The sequence below is a fragment of the Suricata suricatta genome, chromosome 2 (assembly GCF_006229205.1).
Source record: "Suricata suricatta isolate VVHF042 chromosome 2, meerkat_22Aug2017_6uvM2_HiC, whole genome shotgun sequence".
Taxonomy (NCBI): Eukaryota; Metazoa; Chordata; class Mammalia; order Carnivora; family Herpestidae; genus Suricata; species Suricata suricatta.
In genome coordinates this window covers 156677032-156703790 of record NC_043701.1, presented here as the reverse complement: position 1 = coordinate 156703790, position 26759 = coordinate 156677032, and the positions used below count along the sequence as shown (strand labels likewise).

General features: G+C 41.6%; 1 protein-coding gene across 1 annotated transcript in view; it reads right to left on the bottom strand.

The window, feature by feature from the left end:
* The window catches only part of PI4K2A (phosphatidylinositol 4-kinase type 2 alpha), a 31994-nt gene extending 8157 nt beyond the window's left edge, over positions 1-23837 (bottom strand). Inside the window, exons 1-7 of the mRNA XM_029932321.1 lie at positions 23330-23837; positions 14783-14983; positions 9997-10128; positions 9483-9636; positions 2822-2883; positions 1267-1366; positions 467-600 (exon numbers count right to left, since the gene is read on the bottom strand). Of these exons, the coding sequence (XP_029788181.1) occupies positions 467-600; positions 1267-1366; positions 2822-2883; positions 9483-9636; positions 9997-10128; positions 14783-14983; positions 23330-23764 (1218 nt within the window). The 5' untranslated portion in view covers positions 23765-23837. The remainder of the gene's footprint in view (positions 1-466; positions 601-1266; positions 1367-2821; positions 2884-9482; positions 9637-9996; positions 10129-14782; positions 14984-23329) is intronic.
* Positions 23838-26759: the final 2922 nt, after the last annotated feature.

The window sequence follows — 26759 nt, the reverse complement described above, 5'->3', positions numbered from 1 at the left end:
AATCCCTCAGAGGAACCCACTTTCTTTCTCTGATTAGAAACTTTCTAATAAAGAAAACTTACTTGAGGCTTACGAGGCTTAGTGGAGTTAACTACCACCCTAAGAACCTTGTTTCACAGTTGAAGAAAGAGAAAACAAGTGAGCATCTTGTCCCAAGTCCCATTATGAACTGTAAGAACTCTGGGCTCTAGTGCGCCGCTGCAAAAGGAGCGCTCTGCAGATATGCTGCAGCCTCGTGACACGCAGGACGAGCCCATGATGACTCATCATGGCTGCCAATTTTTTTCAAACCAACACAAACTAGGCCTTGATGCCCACATGTAGGAATTGTGCTTGCTCTTCATTGGCCGACACAAGTCAGAAGAGTGTTAGCCATTCTCTCTTGGCTTATATCAGGACCTGTGAGAAAAGCCATCAGAAATTCCTTCTTCCATAGAGTTGTAAGGTTGAGGTCCCCAGGGCTAACCTTGAAGAGTTCATATAGGTCCTCCTCCAAGTCCTTGACGAAGTTAGGGTCCGATATCTTTGGAAGGATCAGATCCTTGATCTCCTGAGAGAATGGGACTTTTGCCTGGGGCAACCAGGCCCAGTAAAAGGGATCTGAAAAGAGGAAAAGCAAAAAACAAAGCTGCCCAGCTCTGGCCTCCACCTGTCAGAGCACTGTCGAAGGCAGAACAGCCCTCTTACTTGACACACAACAGAAAAGAAATGTTACAAGGGCTGTTGCTTCAAAAGGCTACAGAGTAAATGGAGGATCAGGATTAAAACCCAGGACTGCTGAATCCCAGAGCTTGTGGTCTTTCCCAGACATCACATGACCTTCTAGTTATCCACCAATGAGACACTGAGATGCTCCTTCTGAAAAGGAGCTGGTGACCCTCTACTTGTATCTCCCTTTCTTTCTACAAGTTTCTCAGTTATTACCAGGACAGGGGCTGGCTTCCAGGATGTCACCAAGGAAGACAGAAAGACAAATAGAATAAGTTATAATAGGATAGTCCTCAGAAAGGATAAAAATGCAAAGCACAGATGAGAAAATTCAACTCTGTGCTTCGGATAGGAATAATGTAAGGTAAAAATGACAAGAGTAACTTGCATTTTGCAATACCTGCCCCCTGTGCCAGTGACCGTGCTAAATGCATGAGCTGCATTATTCTACAAATTCTTAGACTAATCCTGTGGTAAAGGTGTTATTATCTTCACTGCATAGATGAGAAAACAGAGACCGAGCAAGAAAAAGCCAGCCACATCGGTCTTGAGACTTACATGCCCTCCAGGAGTCAGGGTGTTTCAGAGGGAAAGCCAGCCCATTGTCTATAGCAGCCACCTTGATAACAGGCTCCTTCACCACCACCCAGTCTGTGTCCTGAAGAACAAGGAAAAAGACCAAACACTTAGGGTCCCACCTCTCTCATGCTCTTTAAAGTAGTAGCAAAACACCCATGCCAACCCCCTCGGGCACCAATCCTTATTCAACCTCTGAACTGGTTTCCATAGTTACCTGAACTTAGTACATTTATGGCACCTCTGACCTGGCTCATTCAAGGTTCTCAGAGTCCCTTATCTAAGGTACACTTCCCCAGGAGGTGCCACAGCCCTCTGAGAGATGGAAACTGACAATAACAAAAGGTAACTCTACGCCTTTCTCCTTAGGGAAAGGCAGTGAGACTCCCGAGAGTATGAAAAGGAAAAAGCAAAAATCAAATATCGGCCGAGATCCTTTTCTATAGACCTTGACCGGATGCTACTTTACAGGTGACGACATTTTCCCATGAGATAACAGGACCATGGAAGATAACAGTTGGTTACTCTTGCACATGAGAGTTTCCTGCCATTTCAGGAACAGGTGAAAAGGACAAGAGCCGAATGCAAAGAGTGGGGCAGGCCACATGATGGCCTGCTGTACACTCCCATGACTGTCTACCTGACTCCACGCCTCAGGTTCACAGGTGCCATTGCACAAACAGGGAATGCAGGTCCAGGATACCCGCATCAGAATCCCCCAGGGTATCTTACTAGAAGTGTGGAATCCTAAGTTTTAACTCCAGACCTAGTGGGAGAAAGCCTTGAAGAATCTGTGCTATTTTTAATAAGGTTTTCAGGTAATTCTGATATGTACAAAATATGAGAGCCACTCTTAGAAAGGAAGTAAAAACACTATGAGAATGTGTTAACTAACCTTATTGTGGTAAATAAACATTTTGCAAAATATACGTGCATTTAATCACCATTATACATCTTAAACCTGTACAATGTTATATATCAATTATATTTAAAGCTGAATAAGAAAAACTACTATAAGGAATAAAAGTCAACATCACTCTCCTATTCCACTAATTTTTTTAAATGTGCAGCCTAAGCAGGACTGGAAGAGTATGGTAGAGTATGAAAGCAACAAGAGAGTAAGGGAAGTTGCAAGAAGCAGCTTTTTCTAAACTGATGTTCTGTGGAATTATGGTCTATTGTAAGAAAAGTATTCTAAAAAGGTTCAGAAATCATGGGCCAAACAAAATTACTTCTCAGACCTTTACTACACTACTATGCAATGTGAATCGCCAAGAAAAGCATAAAGTATGTAATCTATTCCAAGCTTATTTGGAATTTTCTTCATTCTACCTCTATTAACATTATTCAATAGGATATTCCTTAAAAAACAGGTTGAGAAAAACTCTATCAAATATTAACCTATCAATTTTAAACAAACACATGTGCTATCCTGATTCTTCTCAACTTATATGACCTAATTTTTGATTATTATATGCTTCTACATTATGCATATAAGACAACCTCATCCACTTCAAGACATAGATCAACCTCTTACCCGAGAGCTAGAACTATCCATTGGACAGTCATATTTAATCAGCCAGTTGTCATTGCCTCGATCTGTGAACAGAAACATGATGTTAGAAAAAATTGGGGTGATTTTCACTTTCAGTAATGATGGACTACATATTTTGGACCTTGGACTGATCATTCAACTGAGAATGACTACAAAAAATTGATTAAATATTTTTATTTTTTTAATTTCTATTTTTGAGAGAGAGTGCATGAACAGGGAAGGGGGCAGAGGGGGAAAGAGAGAGAGAGAGAACGAATTTTAAGTAGGCTCCATGCTAGGTATGGACCCAGGGCTCAATTCCACGACCCTGGGACCATGACCTGAGCCTAACTCAAGAGTCATACACTCAATCAACTAAGATACCCAGGCATCCCAATAAAGTATTTTTAGATCTCTTTAAGATACTAGAGGTTTTAATAAGTCCATTAAGAGTTAAAGTGCCAAGATCTGGGAGAGAAAGGAAATTCAGACAGAAGGGTCCAGCATTTGTGGCTTCTTTTCTCCTAGTGCACCTGCTGATTTGCGAAGATATGACTAAGAGGCTGAGAGGTTTTCTGATAGTCTTGTGGAGCTATGGAAAAAAGTCATAGTCTAGTGACCGATAAGGAGAGGAGACCCTTGTAAACCACCCATGCTTTGGGTTGAAACCTGAAGGACTATACCTTGGAATTAGCACAGTTTCCCTTTAATACCTGAAGTTAAAAGTGAATCTGGACTGCTGGTACCACTAGCTGCTTGAAAAAACAAACATCATTTTCTAACACAGGATTTATTTCTGCATCCTAGGCCTCCAAATATTTTTACCATTTTTGATATATAATATCTGACAATCAAAAATAACTGGGTAAAGAGACATGTTGACACAACTAAAAACAAAGAAAACAGAAAATTAAAACAAACCTAGAGGGGTTCCAAAGAATGAAGATACAGACTCAAATATTTAAGACAAAATCCTTACTGTTTAAGAAGTCAAAAGGCAAGATCGAGAATATTAGTAGAGGGGCGCCTGGGTAGCTCAGTTGATTAAGCATCCGACTTCGGCTCAGATCATTATCTCCCCGTTCGTGGGTTCATGCCCCACATCGGGCTCTGCGCTAACAGCTAGCTCAGAGCCTGGAGCCTGTCTTCAGATTCTGTGTCTCCCTCTCTCTCTGACCCTCCCCTGCTCATGCTGTCTCCGTCTCTCAAAAATAAAACATTAAAAAAAAATTTAAAGCATATTAGTAGAAAACAAGAATCCATAAAAAAAGAATCAAATAGAAATTCAAGAACTGAAAAATATGATTACCAAATTACTCATCTGAGCTTAACATTAGATTGTGCCAAAGACAGAAGTAACGATCTCAAAGACAAGTCATTAGAAAAGAACAAAACAAAGTACCCAGGAAAAATGTGTTTCTAACATGTGATTGGATTCTCAGAAGGAGTGGAGAGAAAAAATGGGCAGAAGTAATTATTTAAAAAGTGAATAGCTGAGAATCTTCCAAAAGTGACAAAAGGTATCAAACTGTTGATCAAGGAAAACTGTAAATCCCTAATAGGATAAATACAAAGAAAACTATACCAAACTTTTTGTAGTAAAAATTTTGAAAAACCAACTATAGGGAAAATCTCACAAGAAGCTAGAGAAAAAAAGAGATTACCTTTAAAGAAACAGCAATAATACACGGACAAGTGACTTCACAGAAATCATGGGAATAAGACGACAATGGAATGGGGTTTTTTTTAACTACTGAAAGAAAATAGCTGCCAATCCCAAATTCTATACCCAGCAAAAATAGCCTTCAAAAAACGAAGGAGAAATAAAGACATTTTCAGACAAACACAAAATTCATCACCAACAGATTAGTGCTAATATATTCTCTAAGGCAAAAGAAAATTATCCCAAAAAGAACCTTGGGTGTACAGGAAGATTTATAGAGCAAAAAAGTAGGTAAATATATTAGTAAATCTAGATAAATATTATTAGTTTTGTTGGGGGTAACAGTATTTTTTTAAAGAATTGTCTTTTAGAGATACATACTGAAATAATCATGAATAAAATTATATCTGAAATTTCCTTAAAATAATAAAAGAAGATAACTAAATGGAAGCATAAATGGAATAGAATTAGTCATGGACTGATGGTTGTTAAGGCCAAAATGACCAGTTCATGCAGGTTCACTATTCTGCTTATTTGTATATGCTCAAAAGGCTCCATAATTATATTAATAACATTAATAACAATGATAATGCCATCTTAATAGTTTTATAGAAATGTGGTTTTACATATGCACAGACACATATACATATATATGCAGACATTATTAAAACATATGACTTTAATAGTATAAAAATCTAGAGATAGGTAATATTAGATTTTGGGAAATCAAGAATTCACATGGTAATCTTTACAGTAACCAGCAAAAAAAAAAAGAACAAAAAAGACAAAGAGTATGCAGCTTCTGAGCTAAAAGAGGGGAGAAAGAAGTACAAAATAATTCACAAGAAAGCAAGAAAGAAGAGAAAAAAAGATCGTAGGAAGAAAGGGAGGAAAAAAAAGATAGGCAAAAATATAGAAAGCAAGTACAATGGTAGATTTTCATCTATATGTACATCATGCATAAATAAACTAAATGTTCTAAAACTAAAATATAACAATTGTTTCACTGGATGAATTAACTTGATAAACTTTTAGCTATTTAGATTAAGAAAAAAATAGACTGAAATTGCTAAAATCAGAAACAAAAGTAGGGACATTATTACCAATTCTACCATAATAAAAAGGATTATAATTAAGCACTATAATAGGGGCACCTGGGTGGCTTAGTCAGTTAAGCGTCTGACTCTTGATTTTGGCTCAGGTCATGATCTAAAGGTCGTGAGATTGAGCCCCACATAGAACTCTGCATTGGGTGTGAAGCCACCTTAAGATTCTCCCTCTCTCCCTCTACCCCTCCCCACTGTGCTCTTTCTAAATTAAGAGAGAGAGTACTATAGGAAACTGTATGCCAACAAACTGGAAACCTTGATGAAATGGACAAATTCCTAGAAACACAAAATCTACCAAGACTACACCACGCAGAAATAGAATACTTGAATAAACCTATATCCAATAAGGAGACTGAATCTGTAACCAAAAGTCTCCTGACACACAATAGCCCTGGACCTTATGGTTTCACTGGTGAATTCTACCAAACACTTAAAGAAGAACTAACACCAATTATCCTCAAACTTCTCAAAAATTTAAAGAGGAGGGAACATTCTAAACTCGTTCTATGAGACCAGCCTTACCTTAATACCAACACCCAACAAAGATACTACAAGAAAACTACAAACCAATATCCCTTATAAATATTGATGCAAAAATCCTCAACAGAATATTAGCACACTGGAATCAGCAGTATATTAAAAGGATTACATACCATGACCAAGTGAGTTTTATTGCTGGAAAGTAAATATGCTTCAACGTATGAAAATTGATCAGTGTGATATACCACATGAAGGGAAAAAAACTACACATGATCATCTCAATTGATGCAGAAAAAAGATTTGACAAAATTCAATTCAAATTCAATATCTTTTCATGATAAAAATACTTAAACTGGAATAGAAGGAAACTACCTCAATATAAGTCATAAATGAAAAGCCCACAGCAAACATCATACTCAATGGTGAAAGACTAAAAGCTTTTTTTCTAAGATCTAGAACAAGGCAAGGATGCCCACTTTCAACATTTCTGTTCAACACAGTACTAGGAGACCACAGCAATTATGCAAGAAAAAGAAATAAAAGGCATCCACATTTGAAAGAAAGAGGTAAAATTATGTGTTTACAGATGATATGATTTTATATGTAGAAAAGTCTAAAGATGCCACACACACAAAAGTCATTATAAATAAAGTCATCAAAGTATCAGAATACAAAGTCAACACACAAAAATCTATTTACTATTTCTAATACATTTCTATTTACTAACAATGAACAATCCAAAAAAGCAAATTAAGAAAACAATTCTACTTAGCATTAAAAATAACAAAATAATTAAGAATTAATTTAACAAAGGAGGTGAAAGACTTGTATAATAAAAACTACAAGGGGCACTTGGGGGCTCACTCTTGACTTCCAGCTCAGGTCATGATCTCATGGTTCATGGGTACGAGCCCTGAGTCCAGCTCTACACTGGCAGTGCAAGCCTGCCTGGGATTCTGTCTCCCTCTCTCTGCCCCTTATCCACTTGATTTTTCTCAAAAACCTCCACAAATAACGAAACTACAAAACATTGCTGAAAGAAATTAAAAACCTAAATAAATGGAAAGATACCCAATGTTCATAGACTGGAAGACTCAATATTGTTAAGATGTCAATACTACCCAAAGCAATCTAGAGATCTAATGCAATTACTATCAAAATCCTAATGATGTTTTTTGCAGAAATAGAAAAACTCATCCTAAAATTCATATGGAATCTCAAGGAACTCCAAATAGATAAAACAATCCAGAAAGAGACGAACAAAGCCAGGAGGCTCATACTTTCTCCAAAACTTTCAAACTTACTATAAACTATATTTACTACAAAACTTACTAAAAAGCTATAGTAATCAAAATAGTGTGGTAGTAGCATAAAGACAAACATGTAGATAAATGTAATACAATAGAGTCTAGACATAAACCTTTGCATTTACGATCAAATGGTTTTCAAAAAGTGTGACAGGATCCTGCAGTGGAGAAAAGACAGTCTTTTCAATAAATGGTGCTAGGAAAACTGGATATCCACATACAGAAAATGAAGTTGGACCCCTACCTCACACCATATAAAAAAAAAAACCCTCAAAATTGATCCATGACCTAAATCCAAGGCCAAAAACTACAAAATACTTTAGAGAAAAACATAGGAAAAAAAGCTTCATGGCATTAGATTTGGCAATAATTTCTTACATATGACACCAAATGCACAGTCAAAAATTTTAATGATAGACAAACTGGACTTCATGAAAACTTCAAAATTAATTTCACTGAGGTGGCTCCGTTGGTTAAGTGTCCGACTCTTGATTTCAGCTCAGCTCATGATCTCATGGTTTGTGAATCTGAGTTGGGCTTTGGGCTAACAGCACAGAGCCTGCTTGGGATTCTCTCTCTGCCTTTCTCTCTGCCCCTTCCCCACTTGTGCTCTCTCCCTCTCTCTCTCAAAATAAATAATCTTAAATATATATATATATATATATATATAAACTAATTGCATCAAAAGATACTATTAACAGAATAAAAAGGCAACCCACAGATTGTGAGGAAATATTTGCAAGTCATGTATTTGATAAGGAATATCCAGAATATATAAGGAATTCCCACAACTCAACAACAAAACAACCTGACTCAAAGATGGGTAAAGGACTTGAATAAATATTTCTCCAAAGATACGTAAATGGCCAAAAAGTACATGAAAGATGTTTACAACATCACTAATCATTAGGAAATGCAAATCAAAACTACAATGATATGCCACCTTATACCTATCAGGAAGATTGTGATCTAAAAACAAAAGGAGTGGTGCCTGGGTGGCTCAGTTGGTTAAGCGGCTGACTTCAGCTCAGGTCATGATCTCATGATTTGTGGGTTCAAGCCCTGCATCAGGCTCTGTGCTGACAGATAGATTCTGTGTCTCCCTCTTTCTCTGCCCTTCCCCTGCTCATGCTCATCCTCTGTCTCTCAAAAATAAACATAAAAAAATTTTTAATAAAAATAAAAACAAAAGGAAACAAACCCCAGAACATAACAAGGTGATGAAGAGGTGAAGAAATTGGAACTCTTGTGCACCACTGGGGGAATGTAAAATGACACGCTGCTGTGGAAAACAGTATGGCAGTTCCTCAAAAGACTAAACATAGGTCCCTATACTTCAATTAAAAAAAAAAACCTAACTGGTTGACTCAGTTGGTTGAGCATCTGACTCTTGATTTCAGCTCAGGTCATGATCTTAGTCATGAGACTGGGCCGTGTGTCAGGCCCTGAGCTGGGCATGGAGCCTGCTTAAGATTCTCTCCCTCCCTCTCTCACTGCCCCTCCCCCTCTTGCACATGTGTGCTCTCTCTCAAAAAAAAAAAAAAAAAAAGGAGAAAAATTAAACAGAACTGCCACATGATCCAGTAACTTTTCTTCTGGGCATGTGCATAAAATAACTGAAGGTAGTGTCCCAAAGATATTTGTATACCCACGTTCATAGCAGCATCACTCACAATAGCCGAAACGTGGAAGCAGCCCAAGTGTTCATCGACGGATAAGCCAAATATGGTATATGGTATATACATATACCGTATACTCATATGAGTTACTTAAAGACACTGTTCTGTGATAGGTCTTGCTACTCGAGTGACTAGGCATCAAGGACAAAAGTACTCTCGACATTGCTTTGGAAAAGCCAATGTGTCTTCTGTCTGGGACTGGGAAAGAGGCTACGATAAAATGTACTACTGGCTCCAGGACTCACTACCTCTGATAACTGCACGAGATGTGCCTGGACAAAGCTTGTCTTGGCAAACTATCCTCGAGGCCCTTCTGACTCAGACAATCCTCACCCGGACAAGGCACTCTGGTTTGGGCTCGGCAGGCCTCCAGGCCTTCCTGCGCCCCCCAGCCACTGGCACAGTGGGCCGGCCGCAGCTGCTCACCAGTGTTGCGGATGATGTAGTCCAGCACCACCAACCGCTCAAACTGCAGCAGTAGTTGCCGGTTAGTGTTCTCTGGGAGAGGTTCTGCTTCAAAACGCCGGAGCCAGTAGTCTGCGTCTTTGTAGCCCTCAACAAAGAGCTGGAACGAACCGACCTGCAGCCAAAGAGGAGGAATAAAGGGATTTCCTTGTAGCTCAAGTCCAAAGAGCCCAGGAGTAGGCTAGGTGGCCCATAGGGCACGGTGTTTATAACAAAAACAGGTCATGAGAGTGCTTGTCCAATCCAAATTCAAGAAGCCTATTTAAATGGGCCAGAGGAGAAAGTGAGAAGTTAGGAGCTCTGTTCTCTGGATTTTATTCCCCAAACCTTGAGCCCTCAAAAATGAGGAAGTCAGAAGCCTCAGGGCAGGCTACTCACATGTCTATATGCAAGTTTCTAGATGCCTTGTTTCACCACTTGGATGGTTACTCCACCATAATTCACCTCTACTAAGCCACACAGGTGCAGTTTATACCTTTGGCGGTAGCCCGATGCGATTAAACCGCTGCCCAACTTTTGGCACTTTCTCTAGTGCAAGCCGCTTGCCCCTGGACTTCACTCGGTCAATGGCACTATAGTTGAAGGTATCGCTGGCCAGATAGACTACCTACAGTGGAAAGAGAAGAGATATCTAGGTTACAATCGAGAATAAAACTATACCACTATGGCGGGTGATAGTTGGATGCTCTCCAGTACTGCGGCTCTCCCAGGGCATGCAGAGAGAACGTGCTTCTCAGCCTTTCTCAGGCCAATGGAATGTTGACAAAGAGATGTATGTACATCACTTACAGGGCTGGCCCCTAAACTCTCCCATGATCCTTAGTTCATACTCTTCCATCTGTGCAGCTAGAAATGAAGGGCTCTGAGATGGCAAAACCCCATCATGGAAGGACTTAGATCTCTTGTGAGCAGGATCCACTGAACCACTGAGATCCAGGGTCTCTTACAGCAGCTAGCATGAATTCCCCTGACTAATCCAGCCACCACGTGGGTTAGGAGAAAAGGGTCCAACACCTAATTTCTCTCCACGTAAAAACAAACTGTAATTTACTCCAACCCCTTTTATTTCCTTTTGAATTTTGTACTATGTACAATTATTCACATTTAAAAAATAAACATTAGGGGTGCCTGGGTGGCTCACTAGTTAAGTGTCTGACTTTGATCAGCTCAGATCTTAATCTCAGGGTCATGAGTTCAGGCCTCATGTTGGGCTCCACACTGGGCATGGAGCCTACTTCAAAAAATAAACAAACAAACAAACAAACAGTAAAATTGGTTTTAATTTTTAGTGGATTGCTATATATATGCATATTTATGCAGACTGTATCTGGAATATAGCACAAGAAACTAGGCCTAACAGCTGTCTCCAAGGAAGGAAACAGAGTGGCTGGAAGACAGACGTGGGAGAGTATCTGAACCACTCTTATCTACTGACCCTACTGTGCCTTCTGATCTCTACACTAGATGCATGTATTGCCTAATCAAAAAAACATTTTTTAATGGACCATTAATATTACATTTGATTGTTGGGGTGCCTGGATGGCTCAGTAAGTTAAGCATCTGACTTCAGCAGCTTAGTTCGTGATCTCACAGTTCATGAGTTTGAGCCCCACATCAAGCTCTGAGCTGACAGTGTACAGCCTGCTTCAGATTCTGTGTCTCCCTCTCCTTCTGACCCTCCCTCCCACCCCCCTCAAAAATAATCAAACATGAAACAAACAAAAAAGATACTACACTTGACTGTCAAATTACAGTAATATCACTATAATTCATATGTATGTCCATTATCACCCTTTATCACACTGTCCTGTGATTACCCATTCATTTATCTAATCCCTCTCAAGATTAAAGTGATCTGGGGAAGAAGAGATTATCTTATTCACATTAGCATCCTCAGTACTTAACACAGTGCCTGGTACATGCTCATTAAATATTTATTAAGTGAATGCATGAATGAGTTACAAGCGTCTTTTGGAGATAGCATGAAGTGAGTTTCCGCATATAAATACCTAAATTAAATAAAATTAAATTTAAAACGAGTTTCTGCATATAAATACCTAAATTAAATAAAATTAAATTTAAAAGAAAATTCTTTCTTTTCCTAAGCCCTGCAAAACTCATTACAAATAGCAAACTATTGTGCCTATGAATCTTAGGGACAAAATCATTCCCTCCCTCTTTATCCACCCATTTGTCCATCCAATGTTAACGGAGCATCTAAAATGGATGTGCAAGGGGGCACCTGGGTGGCTCAGTCGGTTAAGCACCCGACTTCGTCAGGTCATGATCTCATGGTTTGTGGGTTTGAGCCCCGCATCGGGCTCTATGCTGACAGCTCAGAGCCTTAAGCCTGCTTCCGATTCTATGTCTCCCTCTCTCTTTCTGCCCCTCCTCAACTCATGCTCCCTTTAATAAACATTAAAACAATTTTTTTTTTACATTTTATTAATTTTTGATAGACAGAGAGAGACAGTGTGATCAGGGGAGGGTTAGAGAGAGAGATGGAGACACAGAATTTGAAGTGGGCTCCAGGCTCTGAGCTGTCAGCACAGAGCCTGACGCGAGGCTCAAACTCACAAACTGCAAGATCATGACCTGAGCTGAAGTCGGATGCTTAACCAACTGAGCCACCCAGGCGCCCCAAAACAATTTTTAATAAAATAAAATAAAATAAAATGGATGTGCAAGTTCCTGTAAGTTGGCACGCTGCCGAGAAAACATATGCATAGGAATCAAGGAAGAAAGCCTTTCCTAGGACTACCTTGCAAGTTTCCCCAGTGAAAACCCCTGCTTTCTAAAATGATAAATTATCCTTTCCCCCCCAATCAGATTTATTTTCTATCAGTCTTTGTAACAACCCACTTTTCCCCTATGATTAACAAAACCATCAAAACCTAAAACCCCACAGGAACACAGAGCAGAGACAGCTACCAAATGAGAACTAGAGCTTTACTATTTGAAATCCTTCACAACATGAGCCCCGTTTCCATAGTGACAGATGCTCTAATCAACTGGATAAAATCTTGTCACACGTGTGGGTACGCTGGGAAGGGAGAGACTTCCTCTCATTATCTTTAGCAGCTCTTTGTTAAACTTGCAAAGTTCTATCTCATCTCAGTCTCATGGAAGACAAGTACTTTTGTTGGTGCTGATCTTTTGATGCAAAAGATCCTCAAGCCACATTAAAATCCTCTACTAGGGACAGAGGAAGACCAGAGATGGGGACGAACAGGATTTTGGGGGGCTGACATTCCATTGTGATTAGCATTGACATAACACTAGGATGAATGGCGTGTTACACTGTGCAAAGGCACTAGGCTACATGTTTTACATGGATTATCCTCTGTAATCTTAATAGCTGCCCCATTAAGTAGGAACTATTTATATTCCTAGTTTTATAGTAAGGAAACTGATCAAGCAGGGGGTATGAAGGTGTTTTCAGTGACTTGCCAAGGTCACCTAATAACAAGGTGCCGAGCCACAACGTGGCCTCCACCTCTGAGTCTCAGGCTCTGTACTCCAGAAGCACACGCAGAGTGGGGCACACGGCTAGGCACCAACCGCCATTTACCTAGTAAAGAAAGGGAATGACAGGAATGAGCAATGAGTAGTTAAAAGAATTTCTAGAGTCTAGGAGGGGCCTAGTAGGAGGAATTCAGGTTAGGCAGGAGATCTTTAAAGCATTAATTATCATACAAGAAGTTCAAAGTGTGCTATTTAACTCTGTACAGAGAGAACGAAAGCATAAAGGGAAGGCATGAACTGTGCAAGAACAGGCGTTGAATCAGATGTCAGTGGGAGCTACAAGCAGACACTCTCCCCACACACCTGAGTTGGGGGGGTCCCTAGGATTGTCCCTCATGGTTTGACTCTCACCCGCTGATTCAACTGCACTAATGGAATACTTCCTTTTAAAACAGCACTTTGCGAGGTGCTGAGAATAAGGAAATTTCAAGAAATGGTTCCTGACCTCTGCAAACTTACAAACCAGTCGTCTTATTGTTTGGAGTTCGGTGGCAAAGGAGCAGACACAGTTAAACAACCACAACAATCACAATTTCTTCTAAAACACCCGGGGAATACAGGAAAAAAAAACAAAACCGGTTTGAAGGGAAGCTCCTGTCTGCTGATCAGTCTCTGCCCACGGAGTCTACTATCTAAACCTGCAAAGAAAACCTCAAGCAGGGGTTTTTAATCTAGAGGAATGGTCCTTACAAGGTCAATGAGTAGACTCCAACTGCTCCATGAACCATCCCCCTGAAATTTTATGCAAACAACAACTGCAAATATGTGATTTTTTTTCTTCTAGAAACAAGATGTATAGCTTTCATCAGATTCTCAGAGGATTAGGGCCCAGAGCTACAAAGATGCTCCCACGGCCTTAGCGCATCAGATCAGAGTTTCGCCTTGTTACTAAACCTGAGGTAGCCACATACTAAATGGGTGATGATGTGTCCTTGAACGTTTATATGCTGACCAGCAGATTCCTTCCCTTCATTACCCTTGGAAAGTGTCATGTAACACCCCGCAGCAGAAGGACTCAGCCTGGCATCAATAGACGCCCTGAAAATGTATGCAAACAATTCTGTATTTCAGCATATTGGAGGGGGATGGGGAATAATGGTCCAGGTCCTCCATTAGAACCTCAGCTAAGTCTATAACACATGTAGGGTATGTGCAATCCATTCTAAGTGTGGATTTGCCTGGATGTGGGACCCTGATTTTATTATCATCAGATAAGCACCAGAATTCCAGAGCATGAAGATGGATGAGAATTCCAGGTCAGTTCCCTGCACAGGTCCAAGCCAGACTTTAACTCTCAGCCCATCCTAGATTCCTCCTTGCCAGACCTTGTATCAGTGATTAGCTGACATCAGCTTGTCTATTACAGACTACATCTAAATCATGGAATAGGTCAGAAATCTAAAAGAATGAGCTATAAAAGTAGCTAGGTTTCTCACCAGCTTACAGTTACCTGGGATTAAAAGACCCAGGGAACCCAGAAGTATGCATGAGAGCTCAGTGAATTTCCTGAAATTGCATGCAAAAATTCTATGTGTATCCTTCTCAGGATAGCTTCCATCAGATGATCAACTCATGAGCCTAAATCTACTACTTCCCCCCCAAAAAAGGCTGAGAACACTAGACTCAGGACATAAACAACCGTCCCTGGACCTAACGGCCCCATTAACATGTGGCAGGACTCAGGCCCAGGAAAACTCTGGCTAGGCAGTAAGGCTCCCTGGAGATAGGTCACTGACCTTTGTACGAGGTACAATGTTGAGTTCCAGCTTTTGGTCCACCAGACTGGCCCCTGCCTCTGACAGATAGCCCTGGTTGAGGACAAGGCAGTCACGGCCGAAGCAGCAGGGACAGCATAGCTTCTGCAGCCACTTGGTCCACTTAGGATTAAGGTGCCCATATGGCTCTTCATTCTTGGGTTTGAAGACAGCAATGATCTTCTACGCAGAGAAAATAAAAATAGGATGTTAAAGGCAATTGATTAAAGTAGCTCACAGACCAGGTCAGCAAGACTCTAGAAAGAAATGAGAAGGCACAGGCAGACGATTTATAGACAGACACTGGCTTCTCCCCAACTAGTAAGGGGAAGATCCAGCTCATGTGTGCTGCTAAGAGGCCACCGCCAAAAAGGGCTATGGCCAAGGAGATGCCAAGTCTAGTACACACGATAAAACAGAGGTCAACACCATCAAACCTCAACTTCCAAGGTACATTCATACAAACTGCTGCTCTACATCAATTAGGTGAAGACTCAGCTGAGAGGAAAGTAGTAAAGTATTATGGAATGAGATTAAGAAAACTCCTTCGGGGCGCCTAGGTGGCTCAGTCAGTTAAGCATCCGACTTCGGCTCAGGTCATGATCTCACAGTTTGTGGGTTTGAGCCCCATGTCGTGCTCTGTGCTGAGAGCTCAGAGCCTGGAGCCTGCTTCGGATTCTGTGTCTCCTTCTCTCTCTGGCCCTCCCCTGCTCATGCTCTGTTTCTCTCTGTCTCAATAATAAATAAACATTAAAAAAAAAAAAGAGAGAGAGAACTCCTTCATCAACGGCTCATTTCCTCAAGCAGCCTTACTATTCCACTCCCAGGGTATTAACAAAACCTTAAGAAGTTTAGGAAGGACAAACTAAGAAAGCAATTGAAGGGGGAAATCACAGCAGGTAAAAGAATCTGCTACTGGGTTAGAAGGGGGTTCTTTTAAGTAACTCTGATAGGCAAGAGATCAGGATCTGAGAGGCCCCAAAGATTAAAATCCACCTTCTCTTGCAGGTGGTAACTTAGTCCTCAGAGGTCCTTGGAAATACGGGATGCTGCGGCAAACTAGACACAATGGGCCTCCCTCCTGAGGTTTTCTTCCCCAGGCCAGGCAGCCGTCCAAGATTATTTCACATTTATCTCATTCTCTCCAGTCCCCAAACTGGTAAATATGAAGAAGAGGAAGAAAAGTATATATGCCGTCCCAGTGATTCATCTTCATATGATATGACTCTCCCTCTCCCCTCACCCACTGCCAACTCAAGCTAGTCTGGGTCATAAGACATTTCCTAACAGGCAGGTCACAGCAGAAAACATGCACCCATCTGCCTGCATTAAGTATGTACTGCTATTAGGAATTGGCTAGGTGCATGTCTCCAATAATTGGTCCATCTGGAGGCTACTTCTTTTGGGAAGACTTGCAAGAATTTGAAAGGGCAAGAAAAACACAGAACTCTCCTCCCTCCAAAGGAAATCAATTTATTCTTACACACAAAAACCCTTCATATTCACTGGGAGAAGTCAAGTGCATATATTCATATCCTAGGTCTTCAGAATTACATTCTTATCCAAAATGGCTAGCAAAAGGGCTAAGTGAGCAATCTTCCTGTCTCTGGACCCCTGGAACCATGGGCTCAGAACCACACAGCAACTGTGGCAAGGGGTTCCTGTCACTCACAGAATGACTCATGAGTCCACTGTAACTCTCTGGAACTGGGCAGTAAAACCACAGGACAATTTGAGGCATGTCCTACAACGCAAGAGTCAGTTTAATTCAGGTACAATGTGGAGTTCATCAAACTGGTCTCCAGTGGAGGGAAGACTGAGACATTCCTTCTATTAGTATTTTCCAGCTACCGAGACTGAGGCTTAAATACTTCCATTAAAGAAAGCAGAACTCTGGGCCACCTGGGTGGCTCAGTCAGTAGGGCGTCTGACTTCAGCTCAAGTCAGGATCTTAAGGTTCGTTGAGCCCTGTGTCAGGCTCGCTGCTGTCAGTGCAGAGCCCACTTCAGATCCTTTGTTCCCCTCTCTCTCTGCCCCTCCTCCCACTCATGCGTTCTCGCTCTCTCTCACACACACACACTCACTCTCTCAAAAATAAAAAAATAAAGAAAAACATGTAAGTTAAAAAAAAGGAAAGCAGAACTCGAAGGCCAAAATTGCAACCAGAGCATCATTTATAGACTGACCTCTCAAACTTCTCTATTTCCTTCCAACATAAGGAGAATCAGAAAGCATGTCAACAATTCTAAAAGCATTAGTTATCATCATTATCTCAGTATCACAAGGTTTCATTAAACGATGACGTGCGGACTAGATAAACGGAAGAATGGTGGGTGGGAAGGATGGAGGAGCAGAAGGATATTAAGCAGAAAGGAAGACAAGTGCCTTTCAGGACTAAGTGTGGCCTCACTTCAATTCAATTCTGTTTGCTCAGTACCTCATTTGCGTGAGCACTGCAGGCTTGCCAAGTGATACATAACACTCTTGGGCCTAATTTCCAAACCTAACATGAACTTCACATTTTCAACTGTGTTCCTGAATACTCACAGATACTCTCCTACTTCACAGAAAACAAACCCTAAAACCACTCAAATTAGAAAGACACCCACCATTATTTGGTTGAGAAAGAAAATAACTACTGCCTGATTTTTCTCACTGTCTTCTTTCTCTCTTCCCTACTATACTGTCAATTCCTTTATTACATTTAGTAGTAAGCTTTGGCTTGATGCAAATATATATTATTTTATTTTTATTTTATTTTATTTTATTTTATAAAGACAGAGAGAGCAGGAGAGCAGGAGAGAGAAGCAGAGGTGGGGAGCGAGAGAGAATCTTAAGCAAGATCCACGCTCAGCACAGAGCCTGACGCAGGGCTTGAGCCCCCAACCTTGGGATCATGACATGAGCCAAAATCAAGAGTCAGGGATGCTCAACCAACTGAGCCAAACAGGCACTCCTAGTGCTGATATATATTTTTTATGTTTTATTTGTTTTTGAGAGAGAGAGACAGAGAGAGACAGAACTAGCAGGGGAGAGACAGAAAGAGAGTGAGACATAGAATCCGAAGCAGGCTCCAGGCTCTGAGCTGAGCTGTCAGTACAAAGTCCGACATGGGGCTAGAACTCGTGAACTGGGAGATCATGACCTGAGCTGAAGTCAGATGCTTAACCGACTGAGCCACCAGGCACCCCTGATGCCAATCTTTTAAAAAAGCCTTTCCTTAACAACCCCTTACTAACCCTCCTTTAATGAAGACGGTGAGGTATAGGTTGTTTAGGCAACAGCAGTCAGTGAAGCTGGGGATAAAAACAGAACCACACAGGAAAAGACCACTCACCAGCTAGTGCCAGCACCCACAACCAAATACTGACAGACCTGGAACTCAAAGGGCTTCTCCTATCTATCCAGCAGCCCTAAAGAGAAGAGGATTATCTATGCTAACATTTAAGATAGCTTAACACACATCACTCATGTTCCACAGTGAAACAGACAGACATAACTTTTAAAGTTGTTTTATGTCTTTATTTTACTTTGAGAGAGAGAGAGAGACAAAGCAGGAGCGGGAGAAGGGCAGAGTGGGAGAGAGACACAGAATCCAAAGCAGGCTCCAGGCTCTGAGCGGTCAGCACAGAGCCTGATGCGGGGCTCGAACCCACAAACCATGAGATCATGACCTGAGCTGAAATTGGACGCTTAACCGACTGAGCCAACCAGATGCCCCACAGACATAACTTTTAATAAAAAGTTTTTTGTTTAATTTGGTAAACATAAAGCTGCTGGCTCTCAAATATTCTGGTCTCAAGATCCCTTTAAACTCTTAAAAATTATTAAAAGACCCCAAAACTTTTGCAGGTAATGTAAAATCTACATTTGCTGTATTAGAAATTAAAATTGAAATGTTATGGCTGTTAATTCACTTAATAATAAAACTAAACCTATTACAATTAACATCAGTGACATGTTTTCATGAAAAATAACTATTTTCAGAAACAATTTTTAGTGAGAAGGCAGGCACTGTTTTACATTTTTGCAAATCTCCCTAGTGTCTGGCTTATAAAAGGCAATTGTTTTCTCACATCTTCTTTAATATTCTGTCTGTTTCAATATCACACATCATGTAGCCTCTGGAAATCTCCACTGTACACTCATAAGGAAGTGAGAATGAAAATGGCAAATAGTCTTAAAATTGCATTAAAAATAATTTTGACCTATGGACCTCTAAAAGGATGCCTATAGGTCCTTCGGCCGCTCTCTGAGAACTCCTGCATCCGGTATTAGCAGCTGGATAGAAACAGCACTGCTTGACTTGGCTGTTTAGGCAAAGAAGCCCTATTTACATGTTAACTCTCAGAGAAGGGAGGGATGGGCTATTCCAATGTATGAGACCTGAAAGAAGATGGGATCCAAATAGAATGCAGTAGAAGAGGTTTAGCCTGTGTTTATCCTCCTATCCAAGGCCAATGACCCAACCTGCCTCATCCATTACAACTTGTGGTCTGGGACAGGTCCCTAGAACAGACAGTAATGATGCTTAAAAATCTCAGGGGCACCTGGGTGGCTCAGTCAGTTGAGCATCCGACTTCAGCACAGGTCATGATCTCATGGCTTGTGAGTTCAAGCCCCATGTCGGGTTCTGTGCTGACAGCTCAGAGCCTGGAGCTGCTTCAGATTCTGCATCTCTGTCTCTGCTCATCCCCAACTCGTGCTCTGTCTCTCTCTCTCTCCAACAAAAATAAATAAACATTAAAAAAAAATTTCAGGAACTACATCTAAATATGACATACAAACTTGACTGCCTCTTAACATTTAGGTAAAAAATAATAATTCTTCTGTTTGAGATCTTTATTCTTTATTGAGCTATCAGTGTTACTTTCAACCACAGGTAAGGACATCAGAATTTCTTGGGAGGCAAAGGTAGTTGGAAGAAGCTCATTCAATAACATTTTTTATTTGAAAAATGAAAAAAAAAACCTGTATCATTTTCATGACAAACTCTTGATATATAAGTTTGTTTGAAAGATTGAAAATTACTGGTACAAGGCCTAGTTCCCAGCGCATGTGAGCAGTATCTATAAAATTCTGAAGCAAATACCAGTTAGCATTATCTAATAAATTACTATTCTCAGTGGTCAGGAAACCATCTCAAAATTATACTCCTTTTGCTTTATTCAATGCCATGTATCCGAGAAAGCCTAATCCAATGGCCAGTGGGCACACAACTTAATAAAAACCAAAACACTCTGAACTCCTGCTAAGCAACAGGAACCACGTCAGGGGCTTTCATGTGGGATATCGAATGTAATCTTCTTAGTAAACTAGAGAATCACATGCTATTCTATGATTCTTGGAATGTGACCATCTAATATTACTAGCCTTGCAAATAAAAAACGCTCAAAAAATATTTTCCTAGGTGACTGAGCATAAGACCAGAAGCACAAGAATACAAGTGAGGAGAATAATATGAGCCCTCTCTATCATGCCTTCTGATCTAGCCTTTTCTATCTTACTGTTCTAGGTCCTCATTTGCTTGCCCTGAGGGAGAAACCATCCTAAATTGGGAAACGGAATCGGGGTTATTATCTTCAAAAACCTTCTAGCCTCTCTAGCTCCAAAAGCAGCTATGGCAGAAACAGCTGGTTTCCCCACACTCTGTTCCCCCCTCTTCTTTGGATGTGGGACTCCTGGTTTTTTAGTGGGGCAAAATAAAGACTGTACTTCCCCGCCACTACTGCAGTTAAGTTCTGGACAACGGGGTGTAAAAAAGAGTCTGGTGTAACTTCTAGGAAACGTCTTAAAGGAAGAGGACATACTCTCCCTCTTCCTTTGCTTCTTCCAACTGGCTGAAAAACAGACAAGATGTCTGCAGTCTGAGTAGCCATCTTGGATCATGCAGTGGAAGCCACATTCTAGAGATGGCCCATCAGCTGGACGGAAGGAGGCACGCTGTTCATATTGCCATGCCAACCCTAAGCAGCCTATAGACTTCTTCTAGGAGAGTTAAATGTACTTTTATTCAAATCACTATTGTTTTAAGTTTTCTCACACATAGCCCAATTTAATCCTAACCAATATGGTGGACAAAAAGAGAAACCAAAAATTCAGATGACTGACTAACTTTGAGGCAGCATAGTGTAGTGGTTAGGAGCATGAATTCTAGAGGCAGTAGGCCTGAATCCTGCCTCCCACTCACTAGCCATTAGGACCCTAAGCAAATTAATTATCCTATGTGTCTCAGTGTCATCTGTGGGATAATAATAGCACCTACCTCCAAAGGTGTTAAAAGTACTAAGTGAATTATTATTTGTAAAGCACTTAAAATAGTACCTAGCATATAGTAAGTGCTATCTATGCATTTGTTAAATAAAATAAATAAACTCATTTGGAGCAGGGCCAACGATCACACGAACAACTACAGTGACTCTGTGGTCCGTAATCTAATCCACCACAGCATTTAGGAAGTGGTCCTCTGCTCTGAACCACATTTTGCTCAATAGGACAAAGATGGTTATATTAATAAGTTTTGTCAAGGCATATGTGTTTTGACTTCCTCTTTAAGAAAGGAGAGTGGCCAGGAAATTTAAGATCTTGGGATCCTGCAAATCACCAAGAAATATACCCATAGTCTGTCATTCTCCGTGGCCTATGCACAGAGGCAGTAATACCTACCTGCCAGGTAGAAGTGAATGATCTTATTACTCCCACCTGTCAGAGCACCAGGTCACTTCTCAGCTGACCTGACAGGTCACTTCTCAGCTGACCTGACACACTTCCAACCAAACTGGAACAGTGTCATGAAAGAAAGACAAAAACCTTCCAACAGCTCCTCTACCTATCAGAGATAATCAGCTCCTTCTTACATCAGACAACAAGCTATTAAAAAAAATTTTTTTTAATTAAAAAGTAAAATAGGGGAAAGAGAGTTGGGGAGAGAGAGGGACACAAATCATGAGAGACTATTGAATACTGAAAACAAACCAAGGGCTGAAGGGGGAGGGGGAGGGCGGGAAGGGGGTGATGGTCATGGAGGGGGGCACTTGGGAGAAGCACTGGGTGTTATATGGAAACCAATTTGACAATAAACTATTATAAAAAAAAGTAAAATAAACAAAAAAACCCCCACTTAAATAAAAATGAAAGCATCTTGCTAACATTTAGACCTCAGGAGACCCACTTTTCTTCTATAAGTAATGGTTCTCCTTTGAGCTTTCAATTTAACTCACGGCTTCCTTTTCTTGAGGGACTTGGAAAGACTTACTAGTCTCAAAGTTTTCCCTACCTTGTCCCCGACTCAGTTTATGTTAACTGAGTTGATGGCAGTATTGCTTTCTGGTTCTTCACAATTCAGGGACCACAACATCTGGAAGAATGACCAGATCATTAAATGAACCTAACCAAGAGCTACAAGTCAGTCCTTCTTGGCCACTCGGCACTCCTATCAGGACAGACACCACCAAAATATAAAGAGTTCACACAGCAGAGATGCAGGGAAAATCTGTGGGGGATCTGACAACCATCATTTTAATAAGTATAACAATAATACATTTCTCCAATAAACCATTCTGACCTATCCAAGAACTCTGACAGGGAAAAGTTAACACTATTTGACCCACTGATATTCCAATGATACCTCTGGTTTGATATATATGCCTTAAATTCTTCTGCAGCTATCCAAAGAATAAAGGTCACCTCTCAGCTGCCCCTGGTCACCCCATGTCCCCGTCCCAACCCATCCCATCCCCATCCCCCTTTATACACATGCAGGGGACAAAATAAAGGTCAGCAAACATTTTGCCTTAGCTAAAAAGCAAACTGCTGATAGTCCTAGGAGAGAAATGAAAGTGTAGCAGGTAGTCCTGTGTTTCTAAAACTCGACATTCTTTACTGAGGAGACATAAAGAATTTGAACAACTTCCCAGAAGTGAGCAATAATCAAAACAGATGAAACTGGTTAAGTCCACCCACTTCATCACCGACGTTTGCCAGTAAGAGATCTGGGGCAGTGGTAGACATGCCCACGACACAGAAGGCTGGAACTGAACCCTCAGAGGCCCTGATGGGTCACCCGTCCTCCTCAATGAACAGAGACAACGCTGGTGCGGTCCAAAAAGAGGAAATGGGCCCAAAGCTCACATCTGTAGGACAATGGCCGAATAGCAAGCAGTCTCTGTAGTTTAAAGCTAAGGAACCTACTAGAAAGCAGCATCTCCCCGAGCGTCTCTGTCGAGAAACCGATTGTCCCACTACATCGCTGGTCCCCTCGCCAGTATCTGGTCAATTTCCTCTTTTCATTCTCCGCTCACTCCTCCCCCACCAAATAGGTTCTGATTTATTTCTTCATTCCGCAGAACTTCTCCATCTCCAGTCCTCAGGGGCATTCCAAAATCTTGCCAAGGGGCTCTGCACTGTGAAGCTTCTCCCTTTTGCAGCCTTTCAACCCCCCTTCTCCCCATGGGTGTGAGAAGCTGCTAATTCCCCCGGACAGGCCCACCCGCCCGAAGACAGCGGCGGCAGCCCCCTCCCCGCTCTCACCCCCTGAGGGTCCTTGACGAAGTAGCTTCCGCTGGAGCCCTGGTAGATGCGCTCCGGGAAGATGCAGCGTTCGATGGCCAGCTCCGCCTGCCGCACCACCGTCTCGAACTCGGGGTCCTCGGGGAACTCGTTCCGCTCGCGGTGGGCCTGCGCGGCATGCGCTGCCGCCGCCGCCTGAGCGGCCAGGGCTTGGGCCTGCGCCGCCACGGTTTGGGTCTGGCCCTGGGGCGCCGCACCCCGAGCCCGATCCAGCAGTGGCTGCCGCTCCCGGTCGTGGCCTGGCGAGCCCGGCGGAGAGGGGGCCGGGCCGGCCGCCGCCGCCACTCGGACCGCGCCCCCCGGCACCTGCGGAAAGTGAGCGCCGGAGGAGGACGGGAAGGTGTAGTCCGGGGGTTGGGCCCGCTCAGGGGACACCAGTGGGCTCGTTTCGTCCATCCCTCAGGCCGCCGGCTCCGGGTCCCGGTGCGCTCCACACAGCTGAGCCCCGCGTAGGGACCAATCCGCTACACCCCCAACCCCCGCCTGACCAACCAGGTCGCGGCGCCTTGCCGGTCCCGCCCCTACCTAGCCTGTTTACTTGGCGACGAGCAGGCACTACCCCTCGCGCGCGAACGGTAGCCAATCAGAACCGTCTACGTAATCACGCCCTCCGCATTTTTTGCCCGTCACCGTCGATGAAGACCGCGCATGCTCCAGGAGCCAGCCCCAGGTCAGACACGCCCCCTGCTCTTACCAGCTCAGCCCCGCCCTTAGCTTCCAATTGCTGACCTGTGTTTGGGAACTTTCAATAAAGTAGCCTACCTAATCAGTCATTTGTTTAGTCCCTGCTATGAACCAACCCACTGTGAAACTGGAGAAATCGAGTCTTTGTATCTGCATTCATTCAATCATGAACTCATTCATAAAATATTTATTGAGCACCTACTATGTTCTAAAATGCTAGCGAGACCAAAATGAAGCAAAGAAAAATACCTAATCTACCTAAAAAGGTTTTATAAAATCACAGTTCTAATGCAATTTACACTGTGTCTGGCCTGGATGCTCAATGCTTATTTGTTAATCGAATACAGTCTTATTAGACTAAAAAGTTCCATGAGGTAAAAGTCCATGACTGTTTTATTCATCACTGTAAAACCTCAGTGTCTAGACACAATAGGGACTCAGTATATTTTTAGTAGTGGAAAAGAGAAAGAAGAGCAAGCTGAAGACATGCAGCTCTCTGAGCAGAAGAGGAGCCAACAATGAAAACTGAAAACTCCACAATAGAAGTTCAGGATTTTGGAGTAGGCTGGAAAGTCAGCAAAGGCCTTGAAGGGGCATGTGCTATGAACTAAATCTTAAAGGAATAATGTAATCAGATTACTGGAGGGAAGCGGGGGAAAGAAAGAATTTGAGTCATTTGAGTTTGAACCCCATCTGCACACTTAAGCCTCTATTTTCTCATCTGTAAAATGGGAATTATCCCTTCCTCAAATAAGAATTAAGAGAATGTATGTAAAACACTTAGTTAGCACAGTGGTTAGTACACTCAACAAATGGTAGCTTTTTTATTGTTGATGTTGTTTTTGTTTTGTGCTTAAAATAACCAGAAGACTAGAGCATGGATTTTCACAGGAGATGACCAGCTAAATCGTAACCAATGCTTCATAATAATCCTTTTTTGAATCAAATTATTGCCACAGCTAGTAGAAGTACTGAATTGAAACAACTTGTTTATTTGGGGATTTTTGTTTGTTTGTTTGTTTAAGTTTATTTATTTATTTTGAGATGGGGGGGCAGAGAGAGAAAGAGAGAATCCCGAGCAGGCTCTGCACTGCCAGCTCAGACCCTGATGCTGGGCTCAAACCCACAAACCTTGAGATCGTGATCTGAGCAAAAACCAAGAGTCAAGCCCCCCAAGCACACAAAACAACGTATTATTTAATTGTATGTATCACAATGTCTTAAAGTTTTGTTTTGTTTTGTTTTGTTTTGTTTTTGCCATGCAGACCATTTTAGGCAGAGGTCCATACAGTTTCCCCTTTCAATTACAAGACGTGTTTCCTTTTCCTATACAGACATCAAATAATTCAGTAGTACTTGTCTCTTGTGTCCAAGGGGTCATAGTCACAGAGATGATCTCTTTGTATTCTTGATCTCATTTACTTCCTAAGCTTCAAACTGTCAAGGAAAGCTGCAAGATTTAGAGTTCTCCCTTGAATTTTGGATCTTATCTGTGGAAAACTCTCAGAATTTATTTCTGAATCTACCTCTTAGAACTTGATTTTCCTTTTACTGAAAAAAAAAGGGGGCTGGCATCAATACATTCCCTATTACCTGTGAAAAGCTAGCACTTACCAAATGCTAAGCACATGCCAGACATTGTTTTTTGTATATTACATGAATATAACTGGTTACATGTAACTGGCATTACAGCTCCTATGATGTTAGAAACTGAGTAAAGTAACTTGCCTCTGATCATGCAGCTGGTAAGTGGCAGAGCTGGATCCAAATCCAGGCACACTAACTCAATGCTCTTAACACTGTATTGCTTCTTATTAAATATCTCTTTCTTTCCACTTTCACTGATACTACGTTACTTTTGAGACTCTCAAGATGTCTTAGCTATATTATTAAAATAGCTTATGAGTTTGTTCCTCTGCTTCCAATTTCTCTGATTATCTCTGAGTATCACTACCAGATTATTCTTCTTAAAACACTGGTTTCCTTGGGGTTCCTGGGTGCCTCAGTTGGTTAAGCATCCAGTTGCAGCATAGGTCATGGTCTCACAGTTCATGAGTTCAAGCCCTGCATAGGGCTCTTTGCTGTCAGCGCAGAGCACACTTTGGATCCTCTGTCTCCCTCCTCTTTGCCCCTCCCCTATTCTCTCTCTCAAAAACAAATAAACATGAAAAATGAGGAGACTGAGCTAAAATTTTAACAACAACAACAACAACAACAACAACATTGGTTTCCATATGTCACTTCTCTGATAAAGAAACTATATTTTGGGGATGCCTGGTGGCTCAGTCTGTTGAGCGTCTGAGTCTTGATTTCTCTTCAGGCCACGATCCCAGGATCAAGGAGTCAAGCTCCAAATCAGGCTCTGAGATCAGTGTGGAGCCTGCTTAGGATTCTCTCTCTCTCTCTCTCTCTCTCTCTCTCTGTCCCTCTCCCCAGCTCATGAGCTCTCTTGAAAAGAAAACATTTTCACTGCAGTAAAATATGCATGATATTTATCATTTTAACCATTTCACAAGTGTACAATTCAGTAACATTAAATACATTCACAATATCATGTAATCATCACCACTGCCTACACCCAAAACTTTTTCATCATCCAATAAAAACTCCATACTTATTGAACAATAACTCCCTCCTTCTCTAGTTCCTGGTAACTTCTATTCTACCTTGTGTGTCTATGAATTTGCCCATTCAAAACACTACATTT